This window comes from Nilaparvata lugens, chromosome 3 (assembly GCF_014356525.2).
Source record: "Nilaparvata lugens isolate BPH chromosome 3, ASM1435652v1, whole genome shotgun sequence".
Taxonomy (NCBI): domain Eukaryota; kingdom Metazoa; phylum Arthropoda; class Insecta; order Hemiptera; family Delphacidae; genus Nilaparvata; species Nilaparvata lugens.
Window position 1 is genome coordinate 88,856,383 of NC_052506.1, and position 19,415 is coordinate 88,875,797.

The 19,415-nt window shown below is 35.7% G+C and overlaps 1 protein-coding gene across 1 annotated transcript; it reads left to right on the top strand.

Moving 5' to 3' along the window:
• The first annotated feature begins 1,751 nt into the window (after window positions 1–1,751).
• On the top strand, window positions 1,752–18,737 carry LOC111059482 (protein 60A). Its single transcript, XM_022347149.2, has 6 exons — window positions 1,752–2,181; window positions 7,726–7,909; window positions 9,659–9,813; window positions 13,556–13,747; window positions 14,591–14,673; window positions 16,309–18,737. Exons 1-6 carry the CDS (start codon window positions 1,818–1,820, stop codon window positions 16,567–16,569), a joined length of 1,239 nt encoding a protein of 412 aa, XP_022202841.2. The 5' UTR covers window positions 1,752–1,817; the 3' UTR covers window positions 16,570–18,737.
• The last annotated feature ends 678 nt before the right edge of the window (window positions 18,738–19,415 follow it).

The window sequence follows — 19,415 nt, forward strand, 5'->3', positions numbered from 1 at the left end:
AAATTACTGTTTATAAGAATAATTGAGATTTAATTTTCCTCCAAAATGAAGTGAACAAAGCTGGATTTCCTCATATACCATATCAGTCAGTATCATTAAACGTCTCCGGTACAGTGAAAATATCATTTTCATATTAAGTTCCAATGGGACTTTTCATACTTGCTTAGCCTTGCTTGGTGGAAATAGTCCCTTTAGAACTCATTGGAATAATATTAATACTTTATCGGACATTTTCACTGATGTAAAGCCTTGTACACACGTCCGTACAGATTCGCGCGAACAACCGTATGCACACCTGCCTTGGCATTCACTGTACGTCCTTGTGGACGCGTTCCACATATGCCTCGGCATTCAAAAAGCTATCTGATTTGCAGACGACACGAAGACATGATAGATGTAAATTTTCCACAACATGACAACAATGGCGTCATTCCATCATTGAAGATAATTATTACAAAATGCAGCTGTATCATTTATTTATATGACTTGTATAATAAAATCGAAAAAAAACTCAACAAACGATGTTGGTGGGTTAAACGATTGTAGGTTTAAGTAAGGAGATAAATTGCTACATGACACAAGATATGAGATTGTCAATTCAAACTTTATTATGATGTCAAAACATTATTTTGCTTATATACTGAAACTAATTCAACTAGTTATCCAAACAAATGATACCATCATGAGGGAAGCAATAACTTCACAAGAACGATTGGCCCTAACTTTGAGATTCTTGGCATTAGGCGATTCATTTGTTGGTCTCCAATATCTATTCTGAATCTCAAAAAAGGAAATTTCTACAATAATTCCAGAAGTTTTGATGAACTAATCAAAGTACTTAACACTGTCCTACAAAATTTACATTCTCCTTTAACGAAATTAGCCACAAATTGAATCAAATACTGAATTGCTGCCCATTTAAAACTAACTCTGCTCATACACATGACAAAACAAGATTCTCCAAGAAATCAGCTTCAAGATTTACCTTTAAGGAATACTAGTTCAAAGTTTGAATAAATCTCTCTATGGATAGCCCAGCTATCTAAAACATATAATATCATATTGGAAATTACAATTTCAATTACCAACTCTGATTGATAACATAAAACAAACACAACATGATTTGATAGCCACAGTAAGATAATATGTGAGCTATACTTTTTTGTAGGAACCCTGTAGAGAAGCTATTTTCACTTAAATTATGCAGTTCTAAGTTTGTTAATCATGATAAAAATTATATACTCCATGCATGTTTTATTTAAATATTTGATAATCCACATATCCTACAAAATCACAAAAATCCTACAATTTACAATTAGTTATTAGATCACAATTTGATTTGTCATTCATTAACCTAATTCATTGGAATTAGGTTATGACGCCTTCAATGTTTACGTTTTGCCTCACCCGTATGGCAAAAACGCGTCCACACGTACATTCAATGCTCGCCCGAGGCGCCTTTGAGCAGGCCAAAATACCGACAGGGTTCCGGTTCGCCCACATGCCTCAGCGAACAGTGTCCACACGTGCGAATGCAAGCCCATACACGTATGCTCACCCGAGGCAAACGTACGTGTGTACACCGTTTAAGGGTATTCACTATTCAGCTACGGTACGGAACGGACTGTACAACGAACGACAAGTGACAAGCACAAGCTGACAAGTTGCAATCTTGAAGAAGACTGTACCAAAACTATTCCAATTATTTCCGAAACACATGCGCATGCGCAATGTGACGCCTTTCCTGAAGAGCGAGGCTGTTTTCTTCGAGCGAGTTTTGAGTTGCGACTTGCGAGTTTGTTCGTTTTGCCTTCAAAATGAAGTGCGTTGTTGTTTTTCAAATTTGGTTGTCATATTTTACAATTTTGTGTCATGCTTCGTTGTCAGGATTGTATATAGACAATGGAATAGATCAGACAATAATGCAAAGAATAATGACAAAGCAGGAGAAGAAAGAAGTTGAGTACGAAATTCTTAACCTTTTGGGGTTAGAATCCAGACCCAAACCTGTTGCTAACTCAAAAACATTGGACAGTTCAGCTCCGAAATTTCTTTTAGATATTTATAAATCTATCTTAGACTCTCCAAGTGGTAGGACTACAAGAAGTGAATTCAACCTGAGTGGAAAAGATTTACATGCCATTGATGAGAGTGATGCTATTATGAGTTTTACTAGTCAAAGTAAGTACTATAACTTCAAATAATTCAACGAAGCTTTAACTAACTATTCAATATTACTGGTATGAATCTATAAATTAAGGCTATTAATACAAAACGTGTAATTATGCGTTCTGAATAATTGCCGTTTGCTTATATATAGTTAGTTGCAAGAAACTAGACTTAATTTTTCTTTAGTAAGTTGAAGCTTATAGGCCTACATAGACGGCACTAGTCTATGAATAGTATCTTTATGTTTTGGGTTATTTCTGGCACCTTCTATTATTTAGCTTATATAAATATAATTCAATAAACCCATGCAATCCGATCAATCGGTATCCGCTTATTAATTTTTATTACAAGATATTGCATCTTATTTAAGCATGCCATTCATTATTTATGATTTATTGTAAAACTTGAGGTCCAATATTAAATTTAATGTTGGATTTGACGTTGGACAGTAAATGGGGCTGTTGATGTTGGCTCGAATGTTGCCGGACGAGTCGGGTAAAGCAGGCACTATTCACTATTTGACAATTTGGGCCACCTTACCTTATACCTTCTTCTTTATCCATTACCCCATTACCCACCCTTGTGGGATCGATGGCGTCATTGTGACAATAAAAGTCAAAAACACTAATTTATCAAGATAAAGTTTACTTAGTTAACATATAAGGCCTTGCTCTTTGACTTACTGGCAAGTTAGCCAGATAGTATTTGAGACAGGTCATCGTTTGAAAATTCCAGTACATCATAATAAGCCCTGGCTTCAAAAAACCGGTCACAACCCTCTTGAACTTGCTGGTATCCAACTGCTTCACTCCTGCAAGTAGCCTGTTGAAGCCAGGAGAGCTGCACTCCTGTAGGGGTAAGATCTCTGGAGGCGCTCCCTGGGTATGTCAAACCGCACTCGATGCCTGGTGTTATGGTGATGTACATCAGTCCGAGTCAACAAATTTCGTTGATTCTTGATATACATGAGTCCGAGAAGAAGGAAGTGGCTGACTAGGCTACGGTCAGGATACCTAGCCTAACAAACGCCCACCACGTTGATGGTAGTGGTGGCTCTCACCACTCACACTCCGGCTGCTTAGAGTCCAACATCCCCACTCACGTTCCAAATCGAGCCTGACAAGGCTGACGTTGACCTTGGAAAAGTCAGGTGAACAGTTCACCAGATTTGTCCGACTCGTCTGACAGCATCCGCCCCGCCCACAACAACCCCATTCATGATCCGTTGTTTGTCGATTGAACCTCTGGTTGGACAACTCTTCTGCCATCATTCGACCCGCCCACAACACCCCATTCACGGTCCGTTGTCGAATGAACCTCAAGTTGGACAAAATATCGGATAGTGAATTTCCTGCTCAAACTGAAGACCTGACTCATCTAATTTCCCAATGTCAGCCGCCGCCTAGTCAGAGTCGAGTTCTAATGTGAATGAGGAGGTTGGACTAACCAGCCGGAGCGTGAGTGATGAAAGTTCCGGTCTTACTACCGGTCCAACATCCTTGGACAAGAAATCGAATAGTGAATGGTCCGCTTATTTATTTGTAATCAGAAGCAGGCGCGAATCCACGGCAGAGTTCTGGATCCGCGCCATCTACCTGAATTGCTGTTCTACCTGGGAATACCTCATCCAAACCTATCACATTCTCAGATCTATTCACGTCTATTGTTTGATGTCCCGGTAATTACTCAAGAGTAGTAAGAGGTACCATCATCCAGTTGCCGGAAGAACATTTTTCAATATTTCAGTAGGTGTTCAGCAGTCGTTCTTTCTGTATGATCATGGATTTTAACATTGCCGTAGTTTAAAAGTGTTGGAGAATGTCATTGTGGCTCGAGGAAGTAGAGAGTGATTTCTAGAGTGGAAATTGGTGAAAAATTCCATTAATCTATGTGGAGGAAATATGTATTTCAACATTCGAAACGGAGCGGAAATGTCATATAGATGTGGGGACAAAAAATTGATACATTAATTTAAAAAATTACCGTCCACCGCATGATAATAATTTCTACAATTTCATTGAAATATTGGAGCAATTGTTGAACCAACTCGATAGTTTGAATGTTCCTATTTTAATATGTGGAGATATGAATATCGATGGCAATATTGATTCTGTATATAGAAGATGTTTTTTTGATGTGTTGGAATCCCACAAATTGTTGAATGTTATAAAAATGAACACTAGAGTGACTCCAAATGTATCAACACAAATTGATTATGTACTGATAAGTGAGAACATAAAACAAGTACAAAGCGGCTGTATAGACACACCCTTGTCTGATCATAGATGGCTTTACATAGATATAGATGTGCATGTTAATACCAAGTTATGCATGAAAATAGAGAGAAATAGAATTACAAGACTGGGTATGGACGAATTCTTTGGAAGACTTGGCATGATTAAATGGATGGACATGGATGGTGAAAAGTCTTGTGACGAATTGTTCAATAAATTTTATAACGATTATAGATACTGTTTTGAAATATGTTTTCCAAAAAAGATCTATAAGATTAATAACTCATTTGATATGAGTTGGATTGACAATGACATATTATTGTCAAAAGAAAAATTAAAAGAAATGTATTGGAGGACTCGGCAAGTTGGTGATGAGAGAGCTAAGTTGGAGTATTGTAATGCAAAGAGACAGCACTCACAATTGGTTTCTGGTAATAGGAGGGCATTCTACCGAGATAAAATAATAAAGTCAAGAAATATCAGCAAGGAATCATGGAGAGTTGTTCACAGTCTGACAAAGGATACTTTCATCCATAATAATATGAGGTTGAAAATAGACGATGAGCCAGTTAATGATCCCATTAAGATTGCACAAGAGTTCAATAAATATTTCTATGAGGAGGTAAGAGCCTTGTTGGTGATGAATTACACAATCAAGATATTATAGAGGATGTTTGCGAGCAAATCGATGGTCGTCAATTTCAATTAAGATCAACTTCTGCCGATGAAGTGATTGAAATTATTGATAGAGTGTGCAATAAACCAAGTGCTGGAGTTGACAATATCCCATGTAGACTAGTTAAAGCCTCAGCGCATATTATAGCTGAACCTTTGTCGTTGATTATTAATAAGTCATTTGAAGAAGGGAAGTTTCCAGAAGCGATTAAAACATCTAAACTGGTCCCAATATATAAAAAGAATGAAAAAGATGTAGTATGCAACTATAGACCTGTAGCTGTACAATCAGTCTATTCCAAAGTTTTTGAAGTTGCTTATCTGGACAGATTGATTCCATATTTGGAGCAACACCGATTGATAAGTGGTAGACAATTCGGATTCCGTAAGAAAAAAAGCACAGCAGATGCAATTTTTACCTTATTAACTGCAGTGTACGATAAAGTAGATTGTACGGACGAGGTGTACACAATATTCTACGATATGACCAAGGCATTCGATTGTGTTAATCACAGAAGGTTGAAGCTAAAACTTGTCAAGTATGGAATCACAGGAAAACCCTTGGATTGGATATGACTTACTTGGAAAACCGACAACAACTGGTCACTGTGAGTCACATGGGAAAGGATAATGTTATTCGACATATAAGATCACAAGTGCAACAGGATGTTAACATAGGAGTGCCGCAAGGCTCAAATATGGGTCCAGTTCTTTTCCTGCTTTTTGTGAATGATCTTCCAACCTCAGTACAAGCGGGGGAGATTTGGATGTTTGCAGATGATGTGTGTCACCTCTTAGTAGACAGGAATTCTTCTGAAGCAATTAAGAAAACGCAACAAGGTTTGAATGAGATGAGTATATGGTGCACAGAAAATAAGCTGGTACTAAACCAAAAGAAAACGTGTGTGATGCAGTTCCATAATGTTAAGAAAAGAGACTTTAGTCCACGTTTGCGCATTGGTGATCAACACTTGCAATTGAATGAAAATGCCAAATACTTGGGAGTACACATTGCTGACAATCTACGTTGGGAAGAACACATTAATAATGTTGCTAAAAGATTAAACGTAGTGTGTTGCCTTGCACGTCGCCTGCAGAAAGTAGTGGACACTGAAGTATTGATGAAAGTTATTATGGCTGCTTCCACAGTGTTTTAACATATGGCATCATATTCTGGGGAAATTGCACAGAAGCAGAAAGAGTATTCTTACTGCAAAAAAGAATAGTCAGAATTATAAGTGGTGCACACTATATTGAACATTGCAAACCAATATTCAGGAAGTTACAAGTGTTAACATTAACGGATGTGTACATACTGGAGTCAGCGACAACAATCCTGAAATATCCTGATCATTTTGAAAGAAACTCCAGCATTCACCACCACAATACTAGGCAGAGAGGGAACGTCCACATAGATAGACAACGGACAACACTAGCCTTGAATAGTACGAGGAATGTAGCCAGCAGGGTGTTTAACAGGCTCCCCTTAGACATAAGGAGGTATAGTGATCCTGCAATCTTCAGAAAAACTTTGAAGACATATCTGCTGGAAAAGAACTACTATTCCATGAAAGAGTTCTGGGAGGACGTCTGACCTCAAGTTGAATCGGACAAACGACGACCACGGCTGCAAAGCTTCCAGTGGGATCATCACAAGTATGCAAGTAAGTATACATATATTCCATAATTTTGCTAATGAAAGATAGATCGCTTGCACTTCAGATAGAGAAACCGTTAGTGAAGTGGGAAATAGGTGAGAATCTTTTAGGGTGCAATAAACAACAGCTCACAAACAAAAATGCTGGAAATTATTAAGAGATGCCGTTACTTGCGTAGGTAGGCTACTTGATTTGAGTACTAGACTAGCAGTGATCTGATTTAGTGATCTGAGCTCAGAACAACAAAAATGCTACTAGTTGATTTGAGAGTATCCATCAGAATCTTTCTTGCGAGTGTTGGAATTGGAGAGCACAGATATGTTCCAAGAACGAGGAAATGCTTTCATAAACAACCTACTGGTACTATCCATTGTCTTAACAATTAGTTACCCTTTCCGAGTCGTGAAAGATATCGGCCAGACCTTCATTCCAAGAATTATGGATCCTAAATAGATAGTAAAGGCGGTGAGATGTATCATGAACCTTCGGCTCCCACCGCATTGGACTCAATTCTGATTTTTTAGGGTGGGGGTAAAGGTTCGGTCAGTTTGTACTCGGCAGCCGATATCCTCACTTCCAACATTCTCTACACTGGCCGTATTCATGCAGAGTGAGAGGGGAGGATGTGTGAGAGAGACATTCTTACCCCTGAATCCCTACCACGCCAGCCACTCTTCCATCATTCGAGGGGTTGAAACTCATGGTATAACTCATGGCCTACACCACTAGGTTTCATTTACTCATGGAAACGAATAATTTTTTATTAGAACCAAAAACCATTGAAATTCAATTTCTTGGTGGACAAGTCTCAACTCCTTCTAAAACCGTCACTGATATTACGATAGAACCCATTTATAATTTTGTTCATGTTATGCTTGTTTGTATTATATTGACGCTATTCCTAATGTACCTGTACATGATTATGAATAAGGTTTTTCTTCTGTTCAATTCATTTTCACATATTTATCTTGCTGTTTTATTTATTTTAGATCATCATGTGCCTGGAGTGAGACATGAACGAGGAAAGCGATTGTGGTTTAATGTATCCGAAGTACCAGCTGAAGAAATTGTCGTCGGAGCAGAATTGAGACTTTACCAGACAGCAAATTTTACGCTTGCACCTGAAAAAGTATTCACAGTTACCGTTTACCAAGTCTTAACAAGCATAGATGGGTGAGTGGGTTTTGATTATTTATTATTGTTTGATAGAGCTACTTGCCATTTAAATTAAGTACAGTGTAAATTAGATTCAACCTCTTCTATCATCCATCCATCTTTAAGTATAATAAGATTTAAAAATACAGCTCAAATTATTCCAATATTTTTAATATAAGGTTCGAGTTTAAATAATAATGTTGAACAAAATTTTAAACTGCTTTCAACTACCACGTAGACTTCTGCTAGTGCAAATATTGACAGCATGGAGAATACTATTCAGTCAACGAGAAAGACTTTTGATAAGAGCTGATAGCTGGAAGCCTTTTCCTGGCGGTACCGGGTTCTATTCCCGGGCTAGCGAATGATTTTTATATAGTAACTCGCATAGAAATTCCTTCTAGCTATTTTCCCTGTTGTTAATATTTGCAGTAGTAAACCTCTTCTGGGTAGTTGATTAATTTATTTTGATGAGCATTATTGTAATTATACTCGTTAGAATTTTTGTAATAAATACAATATCAATTTTTTTTATTCTGTTCAGGTGTACCAATAAATTATTAGTATGAAATATCAACTTAATGCCTGTTCTAATGAAATACCGACAGAATAGATAACTTACTACTTATTTATTTTCAAAAACTTGTTAAACCCTCAATAGCAAGACTTTATTAATCAAGACAAGATTTACTAGTAGTTCTGCGAACAGTAGTCCTCGCTCATGAATAGCCTACAACTTTCAAACTAATGAGAAGGGCCATTATAAGAAAGTACAGTATATTGTGAATATTTATCCATGTCATCTATTATTTTCTCCATTGAAAGTGCTAAAGACATTGTTTCCAGGGACACCGGACTTATAAATGTCTCTCAAGGAGGTACCTTCATATTGTCCCCATATTTACAATATTACAACTTTTCTTACAATCAATTATAAGAAATCGGTCAACTGATAGAAAAATGGAATATTCAGTAGGCAATTTAGGCGATGAATCGTCTCACAGACGATAGTGAGACGGAAAATTATTCTAAATAAGATGGGTTTGTTGGTGACAATGACAGGAGGTTGCTAATAATGTTTTTCATGAAAAGTGGATTCAATGTTATGGCGGCTTGTTATGCCTATGCAGAATGTTTATGCTCACAAGTCGGTTTCCGATCTCATACTATAGCGAAAACAAGAGGCACCTAAGGCAATTAGGCAACTAAGCTGTGATGTCTCCGGCAACTAAGCAACTAAGCTGTGATGTCTCCGGCCGGTTCGGTAGGTCTAGAAACTATTCATCTAGGAAACAGGGAAATATCGTGTTTAAAAGGGAAGAAATGGTGCAATCAAGTGAGAAGTGTTCTTCAATTAATAAATACAGTATGATTTGGAGCGGCTCAGACGTTTCAAGGTTTACCGCTGACAACTCTTGTCTTCTATCGATAGCATTCCAACAATACCATTCATTCAATACAGCACATTTTAGAGCGGCACAATTTATATTCAATTTATATTAAAACCGGAGGTCTTATCAAAAATCTTTACACATACGTTTCTGCGCCTTGTTTCGAAGAACTTGTAGGCCTATACCAAATCTTATCCAAATCGGACAATAACTGCGTCTGTAACTGCGGTACAAACAAACAAACAGACAAAAGCCGATCGAGTCGAAACTAAGACCTCAGCTTCGCTTCGGTCAATAATTATTCTCATCATGTGTCAGGAATATTTAAAAATATGTTTGTGATAATTTACATTGAATTCCAATTATTTTTTTCCAGCCACAAAGAACTCCAAGTTATTGACTCAACAAATACGACTGGATCTGAGGAGGGGTGGTTGATATTTAATACCACTGGAGTGATCAGTTCATGGGTGGCGTTTCCCGATTCTAATCATGGACTTTATTTATCTGTCCATGCCGCCGACAGATTATGTAAGTCACATCACGTTTATTTTTTTCTGAGGATTAAACTGGATATCATTGAAAGAGCATCAGAAAATTCATCTTACAAGTATTACGCAACAGGGTGTCCACACGTCTTCTTGCCACCTCGACATTTTGAGCACAGGCGAAAATTTTTTATAATTTCCCCCAGTGAAAATATATCGCTACTGTCAACTGGTCACCCCGTCAGCATGTCACCTACTTTTCATTCATTCATTCATTTATTGTACAAAATATTACAATCATAATATAACTAGTAGTTCTGTGAACAGTAGACCTCACGCAGTATTCTCATCCACATAATAATAATAATAATAATATCGAGTGACCTGGCTGGCTCAGGTCTGGTGTCAGAGTTTTCAGGTCGCAACTGATTAATTTCAGGGCCTCTGACATGACCTAACGACTGCTTTTTAGGCAGCCGGGACCGACGATTTAACGTGTCCATCCGAAACACGGGAGTGGCCCGAGATAAATATCTTGCCCGGGCCGGGATTTGAACCTGGGCCTCTGAATCATAAAGCCAGCATCTGATCCACTCGACTACGGCCACTCCTATAGAGTATATCCACAAGTACCAGATGTCAACTGTTTTAAATGTTAACAAACTCAGTTCACGTTTGAATTTGTATTCCATATGATATAATTCATCCAGTTCCGTGATGATCTTTCTATCTGATGAAAATTATTTTTTTAGAATCAAAAATATTATAATTTCTCCAGCATTATTTAGTTCATTTGTTTATTTCTATTCACCTATTAAATTAGTTTTTTCGAATGTGAGAATATTGATACTGATGGACACGCATAATAATACCATGACTGCAAAACAAAATATTGAAACCAAAGACCTTAAAGCTGCGATTAGACCAAATTTATTAAAAAAATGTTAATAACTCAATCCTTTTAGATTATATTAGATTGAACATAACTTATCATACACGTCATGATGAACATATGTGTTTGTCAACTTCCGTTCAATCTAATAGAATCTATAAGGATTAAGTTATAACCATTTTGTTAATAACTTTGGTGTAAACCCAGCTTAAAGATGCATACCTCTTTAAAGTCTTTGATTGAAACTTATACAAAATATACAGTAATAGACTGGCTTCTCCACACATCTGTGTAATCACTTGTCAGCAGATTTATGATGAATAATTCTATAGTCTGATTTTTACTCTAATATTGGCGTATGATGGAGGCTTCTTTTTCCTTTTATATTATCCTTGAAATGCAAAATTTCCAAAAAAAAACCTTGTATATACGTCGACGCGCAATTTTAAAAGGAACATACCTGTCAAATTTCATGAAAATCTATTGCCGCGTTTCGCCGTAAATGCGCAACATATAAATATATAAACATTTAAACATTAAGAGAAATGCCAAACCGTCGACTTGAATCTTAGACCTCACTTCGTTCGGTCAATTATGACATAGAAGGAAAAACTATGCTGAGCCTGTACTGTTTCTCTCCAAAAATTTTGATAAAAAGTTAATGTTGTCCAAAGGTTGAGGTTATGATATCAAATTACTGGAATCTTAAGTGTCAACTCGTGTGCGAACGTCATCTGGTCACCCCGTATACATGTCACCTACTGGAATCTTAAGCTGGGGTTTCGTTTTGCATAAATGCGACCACGACAGAGTGAAGATTTCAGATTGGGTAGATCTCAATTTGTTTAAATAACATAAAAGATTATGTTCAATCATGTTTTAATGGGGGAGGTTAAGTTTATAATTTTTATACTTTTAAATCGCAATATGTTGATAATATTAGAAATGTTTTGATTCTTGAATAATAAACACAAATAATGAAAAGTTATTTGATCAGCTGTTTTAGCAAACTTGAAAATTGGACAATATGAATGTCAACAATGCTTGTCGCCATCGACTGCGGAAGTTTAGGCACAAACGAAAATGCACCTTTAGGTGACATCCTGTCGTTGCCGTACACGACTGAGTGTCACCTTGCTATTATAACTTTATAGCTGTATTATAACTATCATAAAAAAACTATGAATGCCCTCACTAGAGAGTACAAGAAGATACAGGAAAATCGAAGCCTGCCAATACATGAGGATATACAAGATGCCAATCAGAGCCGTCTGCAATCTCGTAAGCCACCGGTTAGGACGGCAATTACAGCCTTAGATTCAGGTTTCCGTTTAACTGAGGCCTGGCAACAAGCGTGGTCAGCAAAGCAGAACATTGACATCCCATTTGTAGCCAAAAGGCCACCAGGCTTCGATTTGCCTCGTAAAACATGGTCGGCATTGAATAGGGTACGAACTCATCATGGTAGATGTGCCTATCTGATGCATAAGTGGGGGAAGGCTGACTCCCCTTTCTGTGAGTGTGGAGCAGTCCAGACTGTGAGACACATAGTGGAGGAGTGTCCCAGATCAGTATACACGGGTGCACATGAAGATTTCCTGGTGGCTAAACCAGCATCAATAGCCTACTTAAATATCCTGGAAGCATGCCTCTAATTTCCAGGTCAAAAGTGACTAAGATATTTCCATTCGTTTTATATATGAATTTTCTATTGTTTTCTTTTTTTTCGAATTTTGTGATCATAAATGTGTTGTGTATACTGCCATACGCTAAATAAATAAATAACTATCATTATTTTTAGGGAGTTTAGCATATAACATTGGGCCCTACGAATAGAATATACACGTCATAGACACTCACTATGTTCACGTTATAATTATGATTTATACAGGGTGCCCCATGAAAAGTGTAACAGCCGAGGACCATAGAGTCAACATAAAAATTTGCAACAAAAATATTCAGTGAAATTTTCGTACATTGAATTTTAGTTTTCTAGATTTTTCGATATTTTTTAAAAACGTCAATAACTAGAAAACTATCAGTCAAAATCCAATTCCAAGGATGTGGTTGGAAAGCGGAAGAAATTTACAATAAGATTCATACAATAATTTCCTTTGACGTTTTTGAACTTTTTATGAGCGTCCAAACTGTTTGAAAATTTACCTTTGAACTTGACAAATAAACATTTTCACCTTTGAGCGCTCAGAAAAAGTTCAAAAACGTCAAACAAAGGAAGAAATTGAATGAATCTTATTGGAAAACTTTTCCCTCTTTCCAACCATATCCTTAGAATTATATTTTGTTTATTATATTTTGGCCCTAGCCTAAGGCTACTTTTTGACGTCCGTTGTAGAAATATATAGAAGTGAATTGGTGACAACACACGAGGTACGTGCGTACCAAGTAACGGAAGTCGTAACGGACGGTGATTTTGAACTGCGCAGAAATGCTACAACGCATGTCGAGACATGCAAAAGTTATTGCTTCGTCTGGTTCCATTGCGTAAAGCCAACTGACGTTGACGCACCACACTCGACACTCGTGTGGTGTCATTGGCGACGGCCGACAAAAAGTAAGTTGCAACGGACGCACTTTGTGCGCTCGTGTGGCCCTAGCCTAAATGTAGGCCTACTGCTCATAATTCCGAGGAGCTTAGTTGTCAGGGAGACAGGTTGGCGGCGACCCATCATATATTATCATGATAATAAGACATAACTATGACGTAAAATTATTAGACATAACTATGACGTAAAATTATTGGATGTCTATGACTCAATTAGGCTACAGTACTCTAGTTGTGGGACCTGATGTTTTAAGTATAGTAGGTACTTTTTGATCTGAGATGAAACTGTATGGTGGTTGATAAATTCTTATGTGTTATTTTGAATTGCAGCCCATGAAATGCGACCTGAAGAACTGGGACTGGTTTCGGAGAGCATGGAGGGGGAGGAAGAGAAGCAGCCATTCATGGTTGTGTTCCTGAAGTCGAGTGGCGGACAGAGGGTACGCCGCACGAGGGAGGCTCCCAAACGCAAGAGGAAAAACGAGAACTCTGAAATGAGCTACAACAAAAATCCATTCATGGGTAATTATATTGTAGTTTTGATTTTTATCCATTTTACAAGCTTTATCGAGTTTTCAATACTAATGACAACAACCAGGCAATATTTATATTTATACTATAGAAGCCTTGAAATCACTCCACTTTGTATGGGCTACTTTTTCAAAAGTTATTAAAAACATAAATACTTAGGCCCGGTTGCACAAAAGCCAGTTAAATTTTAACCGTGAATTCTCATTTATAATTGAGAATGATATTGTATGTATCAATGTATAAATGAATAAATAAATGAATTTCACGAGAACCAATAAGAGATTGCCTTTTTGATAAAACGGCTTCTCTGATTGGTTCTCGTGGAATTAATCACGATTAAAATTTAACCGGCTTTTGTGCAACCGGCACTTGATGTTTTATATGATGCTTTTTAATAATTGGAAGATTTGTACAGTAGTGACAGTCACTGTGAACGTTATACTAGAGACCAAATTACATGCGATTTGTACCAAAAAAAAAGTGAAATATTACTGTGTGAAAAATATAAAAAAGGTCAAAATGAAGGTTCCGTCATCTAACCGCATCTTAGCTATTAGCGAGGTTCTACTTTATTCATGAATACATTGTCAGTGACACTCTAGGCTCCTTGAATTTCAATTAAAAGGGATGAATTCTTACGGTAATAGTTTTAACATTATAATTTTAACGTAGATTCGATCAGTAACTCTTCAATAGATTTTTTTTCTTCTGTTGCTTAGTTTTCTCAAATTCTATCCATACTTTGAAATATAGTTATATTAACTTTCTATCATTTACTATTATTCTAACTATCTATTCTTTATGTTAGTCTCTCAATTATTCTTGATTTTACAGATTCTACTACGCATTCGTGGACGTCATCTAGGAGCTGTCAAATACAAACCCTTTTTGTGAGTTTCAGAGATCTTGAATGGCAAGTAAGTACTATTCCAGACTTTGGTTTGATAGAATAATAAATCCATCCTACTATTCTCTGACCCATTTTCCAAGATGCTGCATTTCCAAACAAATCAACTTATTGTCTAATTATAGAGAATCACTAGTACCCTTGTAATAATTGTAAATTTAACGCGACTAGTTTCGACACATTCATGTTATTCTCAAGTGTCAAAATGAATTGTATAGGTACTAGTAATTCTCTATAATTAAACATTCAAGTAGCCCTATTAAAATACTTTATTACAACTAATTGTCGTTTGTTTCATCGTTCTAAGAATTTGATTCTTTAATTACGCATATCAAGGATAAATTTAGCGTGAGTGTTATAAGATTACCAAGTGTTTCAACTGAAAACCGAATTTGCAGTTACTTTCAGTATGCTGACATTTTTAGTTTATCTCCATTTTTAAACATTTAACATTTTTAGTTTAAAATGTATAACAAAAAATATGATACAGTACTGTATTCAAAAAATGTTATATTCAGTTTGCTGACATGACTAGTTTATCAACATAAACTTGTAAAATGTATAGCAACTAATAAATTACTGTATTTAAAGATTTTTGAATTCATCCAAAAATCTTATCATTAGAGTGGTCCTACTTTTGGATCACTCTGAAATTTTATATATTGACCTTTATTCCCCTTGCCTTTTTTCAACAATTCTTGATTCCCGTAGGCCAATTGCAGTAAATTTGCAATAGTTTTCTCATATTATTAAAAATCCAGAAAACTCGTGGCTGGAGCGGAAGGCATCTCGTCACGCCAAAAATATTGTTAAAAATATTATTGTTTTGTATGTTGTAGTTTTTTGGCAATAAAACATTTATTATAGTTACAATAAATAATAGTGAAAAATAATAATTGACGAATAAAAGTTCGACTGAGTCACTGTCGATGTTGTAGAACCGGTCCATAATGAAATAAAAACACACATATATGGTCAAATTCTACAGTTTTATTTGGTACAGGACATGGTTTCGTGACCACACTGGTCTCATTTTCAAGCGTATTTTATTTCATAACTAGCCGTCAGGCTCGCTCCGCTCGCTATATCCGTCTAGCCAGGGGGCTCCGCCCCCTGGACCCTCGACTGGATCGTCCAAAAATGAGATCTGCGGGCTCGCTTCGCTCGCTCGCTTTGGCATTATTTCAAATTCCTTCTAACAAAACATTATTACACCCTAGCTTAGCTTCTGTACTAAATTTCAACAATTTCTGTTCATTTGTTCTCGATAAATCTGAGAAAAAGCAAAAAACGCTAATTATGGGCGTATCTTTGACCTTATTGCAAATTCCTTCTAATACAACATTATTACACCCTAGCTGAGCTTCTGTACTAAATTTGAACATTTTCTGTTCATTTGTTCTCGATAAAGCTGAGAAAACGCTAAAAACCGTTGGAAAAACGCAGATTTTGAGCGTATATTTGGACATTTTTTCAAATCCATTCTTAGTGCGCCTCTAAAGGACCAACTGAACATACCTACAAAATTTGAACGTTTTTGGTCCGGTAGATTTTTAGTTCTGCGAGTGAGTGAGTCAGTCAGTCAGTGAGTGAGTGCCATTTCGCTTTTATATAGATAGATTGACGAATGTTTATGGTGTTACAGAACTGGATAATAGCGCCAGACGGATACAGCGCATACTACTGCAGCGGTGAGTGCAACTTCCCGCTTAACGCACACATGAACGCCACCAACCATGCCATTGTGCAGACTCTCGTCCACCTCATGAACCCCATCCATGTACCCAAGCCATGCTGTGCGCCCACCAAGCTCACACCCATATCCGTGCTCTACTTTGTCGACGAAACCAACGTCATCCTCAAAAAGTACAAAAACATGGTCGTCAAAAGCTGTGGTTGCCATTGACACTCGTCTAATATTCCACCGATATTATTGATCTATTATTATTGACACGGCTATTTCAACCGAGTCTATTCATTTTGTGAATCAGTGTACTGTATTTAACTTTATGACGAGTGAGATATTACTGCTGTTTTAGTTAGCTGAAATAATTATAATGTAGGACGTATTTATAGAATCTCAAATGATATTATTGAACTCCAGTGAGTTAGTAACTCTCTGTTTTAGTAAGTGTCATACATGACAAAATTAAAAACCATATAAAACTTGTAGTACCCTTTTATTAAAACATTTTAGAAACTTAAAAACATTTTAACGACTAGTTTCTATCTACTTTGGCCATTTTCAAGTTAAAATGTAAATGTTGAATTTAACATTTTAACTTGAATGGCCAAAGTAGGTCGAAACTAGTCGTTAAAGTGTTGTAAAGTTTTTAAAATGTTTTAATAAAAGGGTACTACAATTTTATATTGTTTTTATTAATTTGTATAAAGTAGCCCATATTAGTGAAGTGATTTTATGACAAAATTAGATTGTTCAATGTCATGTATGACATGAGCTGAAATAATGATACTGTAGAACTCATTTATAGAATCTCTAATGATATTGTTGAACTCTAGAATGAATGAAAACGTGATTAAAGAAGATTGAGGATATGATTGATGATCCCATTGGATGCGTGTATTTTCAAGTGCACCTCAGATCATGCATGAGTCGAGAAATAAAATCTGGAAAGAGCCATTGAAACATGTTCTGACTTGTCTGTAGCTGCTCACACTGAACGCAACCAGCAAGTGCACGCGTTCAGTGTGAGTGTACTCATGCTCTTTCCAGATTTTGTCTCTTCATCTGCGCGCTTGGTCATACATGACCACGCGTGCACTTGCACATATACACATCCAATGTAATCATACCCTAAGAAGGTTAAGAAATAATTTTCTAATGATGGTCTGGATTTCCATAATGAATGAAGACGTTGTTAAATATTGTCAATTCCAATTTTATTGTAGAACATGTTTTAGTTTTCAAAATGTGACTCGTACAGCCACGCAACTGTTGACTTATGCTCAAATAGAAATTGGGATTCACATTTTCCATTCGTTGTCAATGATTTTTTAAATAATTCAGCTTTTTATTGAGAATGGATGTTTTTAGGAAGCTAATACGTTATTTAGGATCCACAAACGAATAAAAATAATCTATTCATTGTCTCAATATATTAATTCAATATAATTAATATTTTTTCAATATAAATTATATTATATTGTAATAGAATACCATCGTCAGCTAAGAGTGTTAACCGGCTATCTCCAGTATTGTTTCACTTCATTCATTTCCTTAGATAACATTGATAATTCATTGTCATAAAAAACTGAATTTAATTAATCTTAAGAAATGGTGATATTGGCAGCTACGAATACAGCAGAAAGAATACTGGGAACAATTCAAATAATCACAAAATTTTAATTTTATTTTGAAGTTCTGCCAAACCGTTTAAAGCTCCTGGTTCCTTTAAGATCAAATTTTACATTCAAATACTAAGACATAACGTTCATATTTTTATCAACAACAGTACCTAACATTAGATTCATCCAACATCTTCACAGCGCTCTGATTTACATTGAGTTTTCAATCGTGCTTTTACAGTTGAGTCTAAATTCATTGAGCGCTGCTCTAAATTAAATAATTATTTTAATGAAATTAATGAAAAGCTTTTTTCTTTTAAAAAACGCTAGTACGATATCGATATTGATTTGACGAACGATTATAAGTTGTTAATTACCCATGATTATTTTTTAAATATAATTACATTTTGCAAATAGAGATCAAAATTACAGTACTGTACATTTATATTTTACCATTCACAATTTTCACATTCCATATTTAACTTTAAGGTGTCATATTATCAATGTATTAAATAAATTTTATCAATATAATTTCAATTTGTGATTATTCATAGTAGGTTTTATACGAATGGAATAATGTAAAGTCCTTATTCAACTGATGCAAATAAAACTTCGTTATGAAATACAAAATGGTTGATATGACCAATAGAGATCTATATCAATGTATTTGCAGTTGAAAAATTGTTTTATGCTGTAGCTAGACTATTAGATGGATGCGATGGAATATCAGTTTTGTATTTATTCACTTGTTAAAATAAAAAATTGAAATAAATCAATCAAAATAACACTGTATCATTATAAATCACTATATTCAATGTAGATCTCTGCTACATCACAGTGGAGCAGATTGATATTTGATTAGTTTGGTCTTGCCGAAATATGTACTGTATATGTGATATTGAATGTGCCTATTAACTTTTTACTTTAGTTATAATATATATTATTTTTACTGAAAAATATGTACCATATTCATATAGCCTTGATTGCCATCTTTTTTTTATTATTTCTCCTTTGATTTGTGACATTTGTTTTCCATAATTCATTAGATAAATGCTAGATTAATACTAAGTTAATACTACTTAATGAGAATTGCAAAGTGTATACAGCTAGATTAATACTAAGTTAATGCTACTTAATGAGAATTGCAAAGTGTATACAGCTATGTATAACGTAAATTTTTTACCTTACTCTATTTTTGTAAATTTTGTCAATAAATGTTTATAACTGACTTATTTATTGTGCTTGTTGACAATTTTTTTTTCAAATAAAATGGGGGGAGTGCGCATGTGCCAACGTTGTCTACAGCTTAGATCACGAGCTCTGCTTCGTATTTGTGTATTTATTTAAAAACAGTGATTAAAATTAGTTTATACTCACGTTTGCGACACAATACATTGTATAAATATGTTTTAAAAATAAAATTCTACGAGAAAAAGCACTGAGAAT